Here is a 15,707-nt window from a genome sequence, read left to right on the forward strand (position 1 = left end):
AAACGTTATTACTGCTGAAAATATTTTCTTAAAATGAACAACCTGATGTGGAATTTTGAGCGGCGGAGCGGTTGTGGCAGCTGTGAGTCTTCGTTATTTAAGTCTATTTGTCTTTTATTCGTTTTTTCTTCTTATTTCTTTCCTTCTTTTTTTTTTCTTTCTTTAATTAATTACACTTAAGCATGCGTACACCGCAATAAAATTACACGCACTGTGTACGGTTTTTTTTTAAATATACAGGTATTACAGGATGGTTGAACCTCAAACTTGTGTATTAACAGTATAATTTATGAACCTCTAAAAGTGCTGGAATTTTTCAGTCTGTCGCACTTAGCATAAATGACGTATGTATCTATACATTATATATGAATATCCAACCAACCTGCGGATCGTTATGTACAAAAAACACAATAAGTGGTTACGTATTAACGGGTTAATGAAACGTATGCGGTATTTTGACTATAATGTATGCGAATAATGCATCTCGTTACGACGTTCAATACACAGTAACCAACGACAAATAAGTAAATAAAAATCTTTCCCTTCTTGATTATTTTACCTATTCGAGAGCATGTTTAACTCACAAATATATATATTTTTAATTACATGCTACCAAATAACTGCTGCGTCGCTGCTCTTAAAGCATAATCTTAATTAGTACCTTCATTATAATTACATTTGATTTAAAAAAAAAAAAAATTAGCTAAATTTAACTGCTGAATATCCAATGAAGTACTGGATATTGGACCTATCCTTTCGCTACTCCATCTATATTCTTTATAAAATTCCTCCCTGAGACGCAAGGATTGGTCATGGATATCCAGCAGTTAGGCCGAAATGCTAAGCATTTTTCACTATAAAAAAAGTGGCAGTTAGCCTATTTCGATCATTTCTGTATCTTCCACATTGCCATGCCCAACTCCGTTATGTCTACAAACCATCACGACCACGGTTATCGAACGTTCAGAATTAAATGAACATATATTTTAAATCAAATACATTACGTAATACTTGCGCCGGACATTGTGGCGCATTATTAATACAGAATATGCTTACCTATGATTCTGTACATGGTTATTATGTAAATGAAAGTGTGTTCCCCGCGGAGAAAAACCACGCATATTGCCTCTACGTGGACTTCGAGCATTTATGACCCGTGGTTGCGAATACATATCCTCTAGTATACTAGGCGCCACATAAGTAAATCCCTGGAATAAATCAAAACTTGTTTAATGATAAACAAAAAAGTATTTGTAAACAACATTGATTGACAAGAAATACACAAGTACGCACTTGAAATACTCTATTGGCAGATTCACTTAACGTGTATTCCGCGGGAGAATCTATTGGTGCGGATGTCGTAAATTTTTTATCGAACTGTGATACGTCGTCTTCACTTGTCAATGTTGGTCTAAAAGGTGGTTCCAACTTTCGAGAAATAACATCGTTCCAATTGATGTACTTGAAGAATTGATGATTCTTTATTTGTTCCGCATCAGATGGACCGGATCCTAATCTTTGTGCAACTTGCCTCTATAAATCGGAAAACGTGAAATTGTATCTTACACTGGTGAATAATTTCACGAATAACAACTATTGTTATTATGAAAATTAACCTTCAACAATTTTCGAATGAGGTCCCTGGAATCAGGTGTCAGATATTGTGGAAGATTTAATTTACCACGCAAAATCTTTTCAATAGTCTTCTTCCTGTTGTCAGATGTGAATGGTGGCTAGAAATTTAACACATAATAGTTGAAAAGTTCACTCCATTCATTTTTATCAACATCTGCTGTGACACTTACTGATCCTGTAAGCATATCATACATTAAGGTTCCCAGACTCCACCAATCTACTGCTTTACCATGCCCACTTCTTGTTAAAATTTCTGGAGCCCTTTTATAGCAAAGCATGAACATTAATATTAATAATACTAGGCTGTAAAAATCCAATTGTACCTATAGTTGCAAAAATATCCTTACATATATTCTATAGTGCCACAAAATGTATGTGTAACTGTGCCATCTTGTATGTGCTCTTTACATAAACCAAAATCAGTTAGTTTTATATGTCCCTCTGCATCTAACAAGATATTTTCTGGTTTTAAGTCCCTGAAAATTGATCAATAATAGAACAATTAGGTCACAAAGATAATAATACACTAAGTAATATATTTAACTATTCAATCTCAATGCATATTTACAGAAAAATTAAAATACCTATAAATAATTCCTTGTAAGTGAAGATGTTGAAGAGCCAATATTATTTCTGATAGGTAGAAACTATAAAAATAAAATATTCATGTAACTTTTCCTTCAAATCTAAATTACAATAAAAATAATTAGCAAAATTTAATTATAAATTCACTTACCAAGCAGTTTCCTCAAGGAAAATTCCTTCATCATTTAAGTGTCTGAACAATTCACCACCACACATATATTCCAGGATCAGATACAATTTTCCACCAGTTTGGAAAGCATACATAAGGTCTACGATGAAAGGATGCTGCCAAAATCAAGTATATATACATGTATGTTTTAATATTTTATTTTATTATACTTTAATAGAATTATAGCTCATCAAATTACTAATTATGATAAAGATACAACCATTATTTATGCTCTAAAATGATTGTGTTTTTATACATAGTTATTAACTTACTACTTTTACTTTACATTAGCAATTGAAATAATCTCATTTAAAAGAATCAGACGGCAAAGAATCACAGCAATCGTCTGAATTACTAATATTGGTCTAATAATAATTCAGACTTACCTTTACAGCTTCTAAGATATTTCTTTCAGCCTTAGTGTGTGCAGTATCTTTCTGATTCCTTATAATTGAAGCTTTACGCAAGACCTATTTTTTAAATAAATGTTTTTAACATAAATCATGCAAAGGTGAAATTAACATTAAAAAGTACAAATGGCATTAAACAAGAAATGAATATTCTATGTCTTTTTTTTATTTGGGTGAAAAAAACAATTCACAAGTAAAACTCATATCATTTTATATTTAATTACATAACAATGATACCCAACACTTCTTTGCAACATTAACTTTCCTCTCTTCAGAAAAAATACAACCACCTATATTAATATTTAATTTTTCTTTTTTTTGTAAAATCATTAAAAATGAAAATGAACTAGCAATTATTTAATAAAATGTTCCATAAGAAATGTTCCATTTAAAATAGAAATTAACGGAAAGAAAAATTATATTTGCAACAACTCTCCTGAAAGACAAAGGGAGACAAAGAACTTATATAATTACGAACAAAACGGTCAATTAAAATTTTCCGTGGAGCAAGGTCAATATGTATCGAAAAATATTCCTTCATACATACTGTACGACATCAGTAAAGTATCTAACAAAAAAAAAGGGAGGAAAGAAACAGATCAAATTTTTTGCCTTACCTTCATAGCGAAGATCGTGCCACTGTCATTACCCGTTATTTTACGCACTTGAAAGACCTTGCCATAACCACCCTTCCCAATAACTTTACAAAGTTCGAAATCCTGCGGTCCAGCTCTCTCCCGTCCGCGATTGACATTTTGTTCCGATATAGCTACCGTTTCGACACCTTCCGATCTAACAACGTGAAAATTGTCATTACCACGCGATAACTTAGGCGTGATGCGTATATACAAGCGTAAAGGATGGCTTACTCACTCGGTTATTTCATTCACATTCGGATTCGCATCGTACTCTTCCTACGTGAAAAGAAAAACGAATAGGAATAGTGTTATGGAACGTGGAATGAAAATGACGATAAGGAGACTGGTGTGCTCGCGTGCAGATGGAGAATTACCTCGCCGATCTCGATAACATCGTCGTCTGACTCGTCCCTATTTACTGTGTCTGCATCGTGCAACTCGATATCGAAAACCGCGGCCATTCTACGCGTAACTAAACTCAAATCCAACAAGATTTCGCGGCTGTCCGGAAGGCGAATTATTTCTTTTGTAACAGAGACGATGATAGCACAACAATATTGTTACACGGTCAAAACCTTGAATTACTGCGAACAAGCTGCCCTGTCCCAGGGCATACCAAACACCCTCGCCTTGCGTACACTCCGATTGGCTGCGGAATCTCGTCATCGTCAGGTTATCGGAGTGGGAGGGTACGTGGTTTCCACCAATCGGACAATGCGGTTCAACTTGCATGAAGAATTGACAACCACGAAATGGTAAGCGCTATTGCCAAGTTTTCACATGAGTTATTCCGCGGTTCGTTTGAATATCGCAATTTTACTAATTAGAAAAACCGACAGTGCATGACATTATTGGAATTTTGTATTATTAGAATGTCAAATAATACGTGCACTATTCGTGGAAATTCAAACATTTATATATCATATGCGTACGTCATGTACATATTACTATAATAAGATGTATCGGGTACGACAAGGTATGCATATTATTAACTGCTGAAAACGTGATTTTATATAAATAATAATATGTAATACTAGTAAATTTAGTAACATATGTTTTATATAATTTTTATTGAACAATGTTCAAACTCAATGCCAACAATACTGGGGCTAAAACGATATAATATACATAGACCTTTATTAATTTGAAAATTCGCAGCTTATCAGCCGGATTAGTATCTGCCGTAAATATCTCATGCAAGAAGTGTCGCCATTTCATGGTTGATAAGAGGTTGTTGCGCATTTACGTATCGTACAGTAAAAAAAATCTCGTAAACTTTCAATATCGTTACAAGTGCCATTTAAGAAAGACTAACAGAAAATGGTTACGCATCATCACATCCAGGGATACGAAAACTTTTTTGAATATATGAAAAATTTTAAACCTAATGAGCCAGTTTACGTACTTTATACTGGTACAAAACTTCCTAATGGCAAAAGTTGGTGTCCAGATTGTGTCGAAGGTATATCATTGTTCAATCATATTCACTTATTTTACACATAACCTAAGTTAGAAATACATCTTTCAATCAAGTAAAATCAGTACTTTTCATGATCAAAAACATTTTTAACGTATAATTTTTTGTGAACCATTAAAAAGTGTTCAGATGTGCAAAAATATCCATACTAACAACTTAACGATGTAAATGAATGAATAAAAACTGTTACTTTGTTACAGCGGAACCCTTTATAGAAGAAGGGTTTAAAGCAGCTCCTGAAGGAACACATTTTGTTGAAGTTCAAGTTGGAGATAGACCATTGTAAGTATTCATATAATTTATATTAATAGATTTCTTATTTGAGAAAGATAACGTAAAATATTTTTCTGTGATTTTATTTCAGCTGGAAGGATCCGAATTGTCCATTTAGAACAAACTCCATTACAAAATTAAAGGTTCTACCTACCTTAGCAAAATGGGGTACACAAAAACGTTTAGAAGGTAACCAATTGTCACAACTTGATCTCATCAACATGTTACTCACTGATGAGGATTAAGTGTACTTCAGTTTTGTGCAGCAGGGTAATGAAGCTCAAGTTGAACAACTCTGTAAGTCTCAAAATGATAAATTTTTCATCATAAAGTTGTTTCTTATAACACAGTTCTTTATTATCATAGATCTCAGTAAAATTACCTATCCTTTTTTACAAGAACTCCTATTTCTTTTTTTTTTACAAACATATGCACATAATTACAATGCATGTATAACCTTTTTACACTTATACTAATAATAATAGTAACTACAGATAAGAAACATTTTTAATGTAAAATTAACTACTCAGATCAATTTACATATAAAAGTAAATAAGTTATAAAAATCTGTAAAAATTTCATGAAATGATATTTGGTACTTTGATATAACACAAATAAAAAAAAGAAGAGTAACAGTAATATAAAACCATTGTTTTCTTTACATATTAATTATACTCTATGGAATGTATATTTTTAGAAAGAATATTTCCTATAGCATATACTACTTTTTCTACATCGTTCATTATGAAGAAGCTGGTATTATTTCTTGCGGTTCCGACGGTGGTAGAACACGCACGGAGTAATGAATTTTTTTATTTCTCAATAGACTATAAGTATTATCAAAAACAACGGAATCTGTAACAGATAAAGTCGTCGATATATTATCTTTGATATTTTCACGACTCGTCCATTTGCGTGTTGTCTACTCACACGTGGCAGGTACTTCGCAGTTCAGAATTCCGATTTCATCTAATTGATGAGCGGCCACTCGTCGCATAGGTATCACTTCCTTATACGACCCATTGTTATCTTTCTTCACAATACCAAATCTAATATCATGATTCTCCGTTCGGAATTCCCAACTGTACATATTAACGATTAATAAACCTGCAATTATTATATTATGCCCAGCTTATGAATTTGTTTATACCTCAATATAGATCCCATCTCTGATGCAGGCAAATCAAGCTCCAACTTTCCACCTTTCTTAATTGTAACTGTAGTAAAGTTCTCCTTATCTTTCTCTGTATTAGTTACATACATTTCTTTTGGGACTTTACCTCCAAGACAAATCTGAAATTAATTAAATAAACTAAATAATCTTTTCTGACATGATTGCTTCATTTACCGTAAAAATCATTGTCGCTACCTTTGTTCCACATTTTGGATTGCCATCAGGATCCTTGAGAGTACCACCGAAGTATGCAGGTACTTGGTCCCTAGATGTGTTACTGAATATGGCTCTCTGCCACTTTGCAGGATCAGTCTTGTATATTTGAATTTTCGACAAGGTGTACTCATCCATAAACTTCTTTGCAACTGAGAACGCGAAAGCAAACACTTTCGGCGCTACAAAAAGATATAATTACATAAGTAATCAACAACTTGTCCTTGTATCACCCTAAAACGTACCATTGACTATATAACAGGTCTTCAAGATCTCTGGATAGTTGGCCTCGTACATTTGAATTAAAGTGATGACAACCTCTCCAGCTGAAAAGTGAAATTTCCAATTAAATCACCAATGACAGACACTCCTGTGTTCATAATTAAAAATCGTGCCTCTGATAGAACGGCTAATAACCGATAAATCAGAAAGTAACTTCAGTTTAGCAAAGAGTTACATCAGTGACCGGTCATTTCTCACAAATTCTTTAGTATAAGAAAAAAAAACCCCTTTCATCTTATGCAATCATCACGCTCGTTAATGCTCTGTTTTTGTGTCCTACCACCATGTAATCGCCAAAAAACGGTGGTTAACATGTTGCAATGAAAAAGAACGAATAAATGTAGTGGAGAAACTTACGTAATTTCGATTAATTACTGTTACATCTACAATTGTAATTTACCTGGTCTCCAGAGGTATTGCCTCAAATTGAATCCTTGCATGTCGAAGATAACGACTACTTGACCAGCTGCAGGACCATGTTTCTGCATTTGCTCTCTGCATATTTTAAGATACTCCTCGAGACGCTTTATGGTCACTCTTATCATATCTCTACGCGAAGCGACGTGCAAAATCCCGTAAATATCAAAAGAGTCAAAGTATACGACGGCCACTGGAACAATATTGAAGTTATTAATTTTGCGAATTTTTCTTCGGTGTTACGAGTCGGTTTAAGCTTCGGAGAAGTGGCAGAGAGGTTCACCTGGAGCTCCATCCTTGTCGAAACCGCACAGACCGTGAGGTAGATAGTCGTTCAAGACTTGAGGAGGTTCCCATTCTGGTAGCTTATCGACCTCCCATTGTTTTCGCCACTCCATAGACTGGAAAGGAAGTGTATCGTGAGAATAGCATAAAATTGAAAACACGTCGTAGAAATGAGGAAAAGATATTCGGGGCATGATTGGGAATATCTGAGAAAAATACGTTCAAGGTCGACCGCATTTTTTAGACACGATTAATTTAATTTAGTTCCTTGTGTCAGATCGTGTAATATGAAATTTCAAATTAACGAGGGAAATAAAAATAAATAAATTCTTGAATAATTGAAAAAAATTTCTTCTCAAAATAAACGATTTTCAACATTCAAAAATAACTCGAGAGATCAATTGGTGGAATGATTAGAAATTGGACGTTTTGGGGTGAAACATCGAATACACGATGAGAAGAAAAAATTTTCCTCCAATATCTGTGCGTTGTCACGAGGAGAATAAGTAGACACGAAGTTGAGAAATTTCATTTCTCAGTCTCTCCCTTTCATAGAGAAGGGCAAAACGCAGTTGCAAACCTCGTGTTGCAATATCCGGAATTATACTCGAAAAAGAAAGTACACGCGCGAGGTTCGTAGTATCTAAACCAACTCGTGTTTTTGAACAGAGGTTCAATGTAGAAATCGATAATGACACGATGCGGGTAGCGTTACACCATCGAATCGAACGTTAAATTATGTTGCAGGTCACCAGAGAACGCACGTATGAAATGGTGAAGAATTCCAATCCGGGAATTTCTTCTCGACATTTCATTTCAGAAAATAAAACTTCCTTTCCCTCGTAAATTTTTCTTCCATTTATTTACACGCGCGCGAGAAGAAATCTTCTGAACGAAAGTCGCCTCGAAAAATGTAAAAGCATAACATACTGCAGGTGTTCGCAGTGCAAACAGCTCGTCCTGTACTCTCTCTTTGCTCTTTTGCCTCGAGCGCGAATCGAACGTTTCGTCTTAATTTTGCGGACGTTTTTCGATACGATTTTCCCCTCGATCAGCCGAACAACATTCTTGAAAATGATGAAATTACAGTTTGGAGAACGGTGAAAGGATATGTTAACCCTTTGAGACCTGATCAATTTTTTCTTCAATTTCATTTAGGAGTCAATATTAAAAAAAAAGAATCGAGTTTAGTTATTTAAAATTTTTACATACAAATTAACTTCTTAATTCTCTTCACTTTCATCTGAAAGACTATACTTAAAAAACTATGTCACTGAGTTCAGTTATTTAAAATTTTTATATAGCAGTTAATTTTCTAATTTTTTTTTACTCTCACTTGGGACACTATCTAAAAAAAAGAAAAATACTGCGAGCATCGATGCTCGTTTAGGCACCAAAGGGTTAACGATAGATTCATTCTCGTCGAACAGTCGTGAAAATATTGCGGAGGCCCTGAAGCGATGAAAAATGCATAATGTACGCAGAAGACTGTTCTTTTTTCCCCTCTTGGCCATCAAAGCGAAGAGAATACACTACTGTACTCTCGGTTAACGGGTGATCTATGAGCTAGCATAACTCCCGAGGATCTTCGAACACGTTTCTTGAAACTTCCGCGACTATCGCGAAAGGTAGACGACTGATCCACGTAATACTCAACGTTTCGAACGTACAACTTATCGCAATTAGGTCCAGAACCGTAGATAGTCTATGATAAGGCCGACACGGGGAAAGTTTAAGTGGTCTTTCTCGTGAAAATTTCGTAGTCACGGTATATCTCGACACTTGTGTCTCTTCTTTTATTATTTCTACACATCGGTGCGTCTGTGTTACTTCGAGAAATGTTTGTTACAGCAAAGATACGTTTGCACTTCGCTGTATTAACCGGCGAATTTTTTTGTCAATTATTTTTACCAATTATACGTTCGTTAGAATTAGTTCCATTCGGATATTACGGATTCTGTTAACGATGATTACGAGAAATAAAGGAAATTCAACGGTTTTGAGAATTAATTGGGTAGAGTTTTTAGATAAAATTTCAGTTAAGTCGTTTCAGATAGTGTACACGAAATGGAATGCATAAGAAATATGTGAAAGTATGCTGTAGGCTTAGGGAAGTGTGTGTCCCCCTTTCGAAAGGATTGTCAAAGAAGAATTTTTTTCGAAGCACAAGTGTTTCTTTATTATTTGACTTGCACGAAGCTGGATAATATTACTGGCCGTGTAATTATTGCGATAAGAGGTATGAAACGTACGGATAATTATACGCAAAGGCACTTACGGCGCGCAGCATCTTCTCTGCGGCCACGGGGTTCCAGTTTCTTGCTGCAAAGAGTAAAATAACGTTAATTATCAGAGCAGTGACAAATTTCTGATTAAAAATTGAACGAAAGTTTTTGAAATTTTCAATTTTTGTGAATTATAATACTTTTCACAGTCCAAAGTTTCCACTCGTAAAAGATAGATATTACACTTGTTCCCCCTCGCGTTAACACTTTTCATTGCATCATGCAACGTTCCTGAAAACCCACCAGAAATTTTCATTCTTCTCGAATCTAATTTCGCAAAATTTCCCCGCTAAAATTTATTACATCGAAATGTTATTTCTGCAATAGAATTGTACACGCATTTTGAAATTCAACTCAAGTATGAGTAAAAACTGTTGCACAATAATTTTTTATCCACACCTGTATTGTCCGTCTCGATATCGAAACATCCAAACAGCTAATTCTTCGTTCCGACATCTCGTTATAAATCATTAACAATAATTGATACGTTCGTTGTAAAAAGCAATTGTACTTTTACCGTGTCTTCTCGGAAGAAACAATTTATTCATTTACGTAAATATTATTTTTCAATAAACATCTTCTTTCCGAGCAAAAGAAGAAGAATTCTACGATCGTCCAGTGGTCTACCTTGAACCCTGATTCATTTGCGTAAGCATATCTCGAACGAAATTTACTTTATGTACGAAAGGAGAAAAAGATTCTTGTACAATGAACGTCTCGTCGACTTTGAACTTCCCAGGCGAATGCAATCGTCCGCGGAGAGGCAAACTCGAGGCATATCTTACAAGGTAACAATCGGCCAGGAAACAGTCTCAGACACGACGAAACAGATAGGCGTAAAGATCCAACCGCGTTCGCCGGTGAATATACACGTTTTAATGGATTTCTTCAGGGCGCTTTCTTGTACACGCACTTAACGCGTGCAATGTTGAGAAACTGTCCGAACGATTGCAATAAATTTCAAGAATTCGTACCTCGAAGCCAGCGCAGTAGAAAGTTATCGTCATGATACGGTTGCTTTAGAACGTCTTGAACTGACCGCCTAAACTGAAATCAGAAGTTCGTATAAATTATCCGCTTATGTAATTGAATAGTTTTATAATATTAAAACTATGCGTTACGTATATTAATTATTCGGAGAGATTGCACCTCGTAGCTGTTAGTTACAATTAGTTACAAGTCGTTAGTTACCAAATATGATAATACAGACTGGTTTGAAAAAAAAAAAAAAAGCTGCTTAACACTTTTATATGGGAGAATTGATGCATGTATACATTTGCAAAAGCAAAGAAGATTCTAAGAATTTGTTAACAATGATCATGAATAAATGGAGACTCTTTAAGCACAAAATACATTTGGCAAAGTTCAGTTCTGATTTTTTTGAAAAGAAAAATTAATTCCATATAAATGTTCACATTTTTTTTAAACACTCTGTGTCTGCAATTATTTCCAAAAGTTTCCACTTTTCACTGCTTTGAAAGAGATTTGCAGATAGAATAAAAGTAGAATGTAACAGTGTACAAATTATGATAGAGAATTATGGCGGCTACAAGATTGATTAATATACCTGCACCAACATGTTGCAGTATATTGTTATGGTACACCAAGGTAGTCATATATCATGGTTAAAAGATAAAACGTGAATTATGGCAAAAGCGCAGTTTATGAACAGTTTATCGCTGCCGGTAGAGAATTGTTCATGTTGAGAAATTGATTGCTATATCTTTTATCTGCGATTCTCAGTAAAAGCGGAATGTTTTTCTAGGAAGTGCGCTGATGACTTGACGGTCAGTGCAAAAATCTTCGACCGTTTTCTTTTACGTGGTTCACAAAACCACCTGCATTTACTTTCACGCTGGCTTTTCAGCGGGTCAACACAATCCGGTTACCCATAGCCGAAATATCGGTCAACCGTACTTTGAGATCTATATTTAACAGGTTTTAGTTTCAGAAATTCTACCACACCGTTAACAAAATTTTAGTTACAGACTTTTTGCTGAGAACTTGCCGCGTAGAATTTGCATTCTAGAATTGATTCATACGAAAATTTGAATTCTACTCTAATCAATTACTCCCGTTACTTTATGATCTCGATCTTGATTGCATTAGTCTCAAGATTAATTAACTGCATAAGAGGATCTTGATTAAGCGTATGTTAAAGTGTTAATTGGTTTCTTCCTTGTCGATAGTAATAGAAAAAACATAGATTGTAAAAAATTTCAAAGGTGAGACGATCACGCGACAAATTCAACCATTACGTCAATTGAACCGATTCTTTCTCTTGCGAAATTCTCCAAGAGACACGGCGGATCTACGATATGGATTGCTGGTTACTCGTGCAATTATCGTAATTACCATAATTAGGGGACGCTTTGAGAACGATACTCGGAATTATTCAATTTTTTGTCAGTCAAAATTGATCATGATACGGAAATTCTGTATAGTAACAGATCGAAGCTCTGCATCTCAATTAACATAGATCGGTTCTCGTGAAAGTAATTGACGTTTATTCATGACAGTTTTTCATGTAAAAGAGAAAGACGAAACATCTCTTTTCCTCTGTGAAACGTTAAAAATACAGCGACGTGCAAGAATCCTTATGAAAACAAATAGTCAATATTACGTTACTTTCTAATACATTTAATTTTTCATATAACATAACGATAATGCTAAAAATTAGCTTTATGTTATTGTCAGAAATTTTTCATTTCCATGTATGTACAAATTTAACATCAAACACCGTATGTACGTATAAATAATTTCCATTTAAAAACCAAGATATACTAATGACCCCGATATCTCTGCACGTCACAGTTTACAAGCGTGTTCCGTTGACTCGAGATTTTTACGCGACTCGTGTGTTCGATTGATCAGCGAAACCTGACTGAAACACGCGCCGAGACCCCTCGTACTCATATGTAGCACGATCTAAGAACCTGATGAAGCCGATTTACGTATAGAATCATGTATGAGCTAACTAATAGGCGGAAGAGGAGATGTTCTCTCGTGGACGCGTGCGCCTAATCTTTAGCAGCGTCACGTTCTGAGATCATGTGTGTATCTACATGATGAACGACAGGGTAAAGAAAGTGCCGTTTTACTCGTAGAAACCGTTTCCCCTCTGTCACCACCAAGTAAAAACATTGTATATACATATACATGCACACATATATAAAAGAGGTACACGTCGCGAAGAGAGAACCTGAGTTATTTCGTAGTGCGAACAGATGTAGCTTTTGAAAGAAGAAATCGAAGACGGAGAAAGGAATGTGTGTGTGTGTGTGTGTATATATATATATGTATATACACGCTAAACGATAAAAAGATTTTCGTCAGGTGAAATCTCTTTCGGATAATAGCATGTTTTCGAGCGTTGAAAGTGACAATAAAAACCACACTGTTGTTACTGTAATCGGCGTGGAAGAACGAAAGTTTCAATGGAGAGGAAGTGGATTGTTCGTTGTGAAGTTTGTTTCATGATGGTTCGTTGATTGATCGTTAGTCCAATGTCATGTAGGTGTGAATAGTATGGATAACTGGAATGGAAAGAAAGAAATCAGGTTACAGAGTTAGAATATAAGAAATGAATAAATTCATGGAACTTCCTGGTAACGGTGACTTGGTTAAAATGGAAGTTTCCGCTTTTATATGTTTACAATATTATCAAGGACAGAGTTCATCATTACAATATGCATCTTTTACACGATCATTTGCACCTTTTTTTTTTTTTTTTATAAAGGATTAGTACGAGGTGCAAATATTTCGTTATGTAAAACACTAAATTTACTATTGTTTGCCTATTGTCTATTTAAATTACATATAAACCATCCACGCGCGGTAATGTAATTTCATATTGGTCTGTTTACTCAGTTTCAAAACTTGCATACGAGATTGAATGTGTGAGTTCAGCTAGAATCTGTAGTTGCTGATCGATGGAGTTCTTGGATTACAAAGGAGAAAAAAACTGAACCGTCATGGTTCTTCTGTTTCTATTAACGTTATAAAAAATACTCCACCGTCATCGAAGGGGATTAACGAATTCCAATAAATTTCCTATAACTTCGTTGATCATTCGATGCAATAACATACTCCAGTTAAAGTGTTATCGTTGTAATTACAATTATACCTACAACAAACGTTGAACGATGGAAGTATGCAAATGTCTCCTCAAGCATGATAAGCGTTATAAAAATTGACGATCCCGGTATTTTTTCCGGGGCAGCCTGTTGACCCTGACCTTACGATCGTTCAAATCGAAGCGTCGACTTACTTTCATCAACGCGAATCGTTGGTCATCCTCAAGTCCAACTGCTTTCGACATTCTTCTTCTCTTTTGTTACACCTTTCGGCGACAGAACTTTCCCGATCCGTCTCTCCTACCTAGGTAACACCTTCCTGCTTCTGATTTCCACCGGTGACCAGTGGCTTTTATTTCACAACTCCTTTTAATCGACGAAACGTATCAGAGGTCCGAAGTAGCACTTCGCGTCACGCGAGAGACTGTTTTCCTTCGTTGCGAACTGCTGTGAACAAGCGATATTTAAACGTGTATAGTTATCGTGCAAAATCTTAACGGCATGATTTAGAAAGCGGAATATAAGACAGAGTTATTATCGATTTAACGTAATAGATGTCCCGCGCGGTACTCTATGATAATCGGCTCGTTATTATGCTCCCGGCGACTGGCCGACCAACGCTGCATTTCTGCAATAGCGAACGTTTGCACGTTTACTCCGTGGAATGTACGTCTTCTGCGTTGCAGCATTGTAGATATTAAAGACGACTCTGAATCTCCTGACCTTTATGGTGAAATCCACGGAGAAGGATAAGAATTCTTGATGAATGGGTCTTCGTCATTTTCGATACGATATCATAGAGGTTATAATGTGTATACAACGCGGTGTCCAAGTTTAGAATGGATTGTTATTGTTTGTGTGGAGAAACTGAAAATTATATTGACGAAAGTGTGGATTGATTAAATGTTAGTTTTTACGGTGAAGGTTCTTGTTTATTCCTTTTTCATGTATTCTTTGATAAAATTTGCAAGGAAAAGTGTGAAATATCTTGGTACGTATTATGTTGCAAGGTACGGTATAATTCGACATCGTGGGGTTTTTTTCACGGATGTTCGATTTACTGTTCGCGGCGCCACACGTTTATTCATAAACGGTACGAAATTACTGTTACACTAGGGGAATAACCGTATAATGGTACCTGCTGAGCGTTGAGACAACCATAGACGAACCATTCGATGTATTTAACGATTACTTCTACGCCGCTTTACTTATGCGTTTATTAAACGGCAATAATAAAAATGTCACAGTTGGTAATATCCATGCATTAGCGGGGAAAAGAAATTGTATCATATTACGTAACGAATATTTAACGACTGCGATCCATACAACAACCGCGAAACTTCAACTCTCTCCATGTGCATAAAGTACGTGTCGCAATCGATAAATTCCCCTCGACCGGTTCGACTCCGCAATCACATTTAACCTACACCTCGAACTATTGAAAAAAAAGAACATTACCAAGAGAAACGAAGTGTCTCGAGATCCTCTTCGAAAAATCTTTCTTCTCGTCGCTACGAAACTAACGATCAACGAATCACGTAGTCACTGAATGAAGGAATAATTGCGCGCAAGCACGTTCGAATAACGCATCTCGTATTGTGTATTCGTGTTTCGCGGCGGCCGGCTTACTTAACGACGCAACAGGTGTCTCTCTTGCAGTCACCGCGAACGCGCGCGAGCTCTAATTCGAGAGCCAATTTCTTACTAAAAATGAATGCTCCGCGGTGACCGGCACCCAAAGAATGGTACCGTCTTGTTCTGCGCTGTGTTCCCGATGCTCGGCGCTAC

The 15,707-nt window shown here is 35.7% G+C and overlaps 3 protein-coding genes across 3 annotated transcripts; 1 reads left to right on the forward strand and 2 right to left on the reverse strand.

Moving 5' to 3' along the window:
• Position 1: 1 nt before the first annotated feature.
• On the reverse strand, positions 2-4,059 carry LOC108570684 (ribosomal protein S6 kinase beta-1-like). Its single transcript, XM_017932576.1, has 12 exons — positions 3,812-4,059; positions 3,673-3,713; positions 3,417-3,591; positions 2,776-2,859; positions 2,372-2,505; positions 2,220-2,282; positions 1,983-2,111; positions 1,806-1,896; positions 1,617-1,733; positions 1,294-1,533; positions 1,057-1,208; positions 2-930 (listed from the first exon to the last, which is right to left on the reverse strand). Exons 1-12 carry the CDS (start codon positions 3,896-3,898, stop codon positions 873-875), a joined length of 1,371 nt encoding a protein of 456 aa, XP_017788065.1. The 5' UTR covers positions 3,899-4,059; the 3' UTR covers positions 2-872.
• A 540-nt stretch (positions 4,060-4,599) lies between these two features.
• Positions 4,600-5,452, forward strand: LOC108570754 (thioredoxin domain-containing protein 17-like). Its single transcript, XM_017932659.1, has 3 exons — positions 4,600-4,899; positions 5,115-5,196; positions 5,279-5,452. Exons 1-3 carry the CDS (start codon positions 4,758-4,760, stop codon positions 5,430-5,432), a joined length of 378 nt encoding a protein of 125 aa, XP_017788148.1. The 5' UTR covers positions 4,600-4,757; the 3' UTR covers positions 5,433-5,452.
• A 477-nt stretch (positions 5,453-5,929) lies between these two features.
• LOC108570670 (SEC14-like protein 2) lies at positions 5,930-15,707 on the reverse strand. Its single transcript, XM_017932561.1, has 11 exons — positions 15,378-15,707; positions 14,114-14,363; positions 10,818-10,890; positions 9,837-9,880; positions 7,557-7,674; positions 7,257-7,466; positions 6,820-6,900; positions 6,557-6,756; positions 6,338-6,480; positions 6,118-6,269; positions 5,930-6,042 (listed from the first exon to the last, which is right to left on the reverse strand). Exons 2-11 carry the CDS (start codon positions 14,162-14,164, stop codon positions 5,930-5,932), a joined length of 1,185 nt encoding a protein of 394 aa, XP_017788050.1. The 5' UTR covers positions 14,165-14,363; positions 15,378-15,707.

This window comes from Habropoda laboriosa, unplaced genomic scaffold (assembly GCF_001263275.1).
Source record: "Habropoda laboriosa isolate 0110345459 unplaced genomic scaffold, ASM126327v1 scaffold87, whole genome shotgun sequence".
Classification (NCBI taxonomy): Eukaryota; Metazoa; Arthropoda; class Insecta; order Hymenoptera; family Apidae; genus Habropoda; species Habropoda laboriosa.

Bases quoted from the DNA above. Each gene is read 5' to 3' on its own strand.
- LOC108570670 (XM_017932561.1), bottom strand. From the start codon at position 14,164: ATGTCGAAAGCAGTTGGACTTGAGGATGACCAACGATTCGCGTTGATG. The intron at 9,881-10,817 runs GTACGAATTCTT...TACTCTTTGCAG, and splicing joins TCTACTGCGCTGGCTTCGAG to CAAGAAACTGGAACCCCGTG. The intron at 7,467-7,556 runs GTGAACCTCTCT...ATATTGTTCCAG, and splicing joins CGACAAGGATGGAGCTCCAG to TGGCCGTCGTATACTTTGAC.
- LOC108570754 (XM_017932659.1), top strand. From the start codon at position 4,758: ATGGTTACGCATCATCACATCCAGGGATACGAAAACTTTTTTGAATAT. The intron at 4,900-5,114 runs GTATATCATTGT...ACTTTGTTACAG, and splicing joins GTGTCCAGATTGTGTCGAAG to CGGAACCCTTTATAGAAGAA. The intron at 5,197-5,278 runs GTAAGTATTCAT...ATTTTATTTCAG, and splicing joins CAAGTTGGAGATAGACCATT to CTGGAAGGATCCGAATTGTC.
- LOC108570684 (XM_017932576.1), bottom strand. From the start codon at position 3,898: ATGGCCGCGGTTTTCGATATCGAGTTGCACGATGCAGACACAGTAAAT. The intron at 3,714-3,811 runs GTAATTCTCCAT...CTTTTCACGTAG, and splicing joins ATGTTATCGAGATCGGCGAG to GAAGAGTACGATGCGAATCC. The intron at 1,734-1,805 runs GTAAGTGTCACA...TTAAATTTCTAG, and splicing joins ATGATATGCTTACAGGATCA to CCACCATTCACATCTGACAA.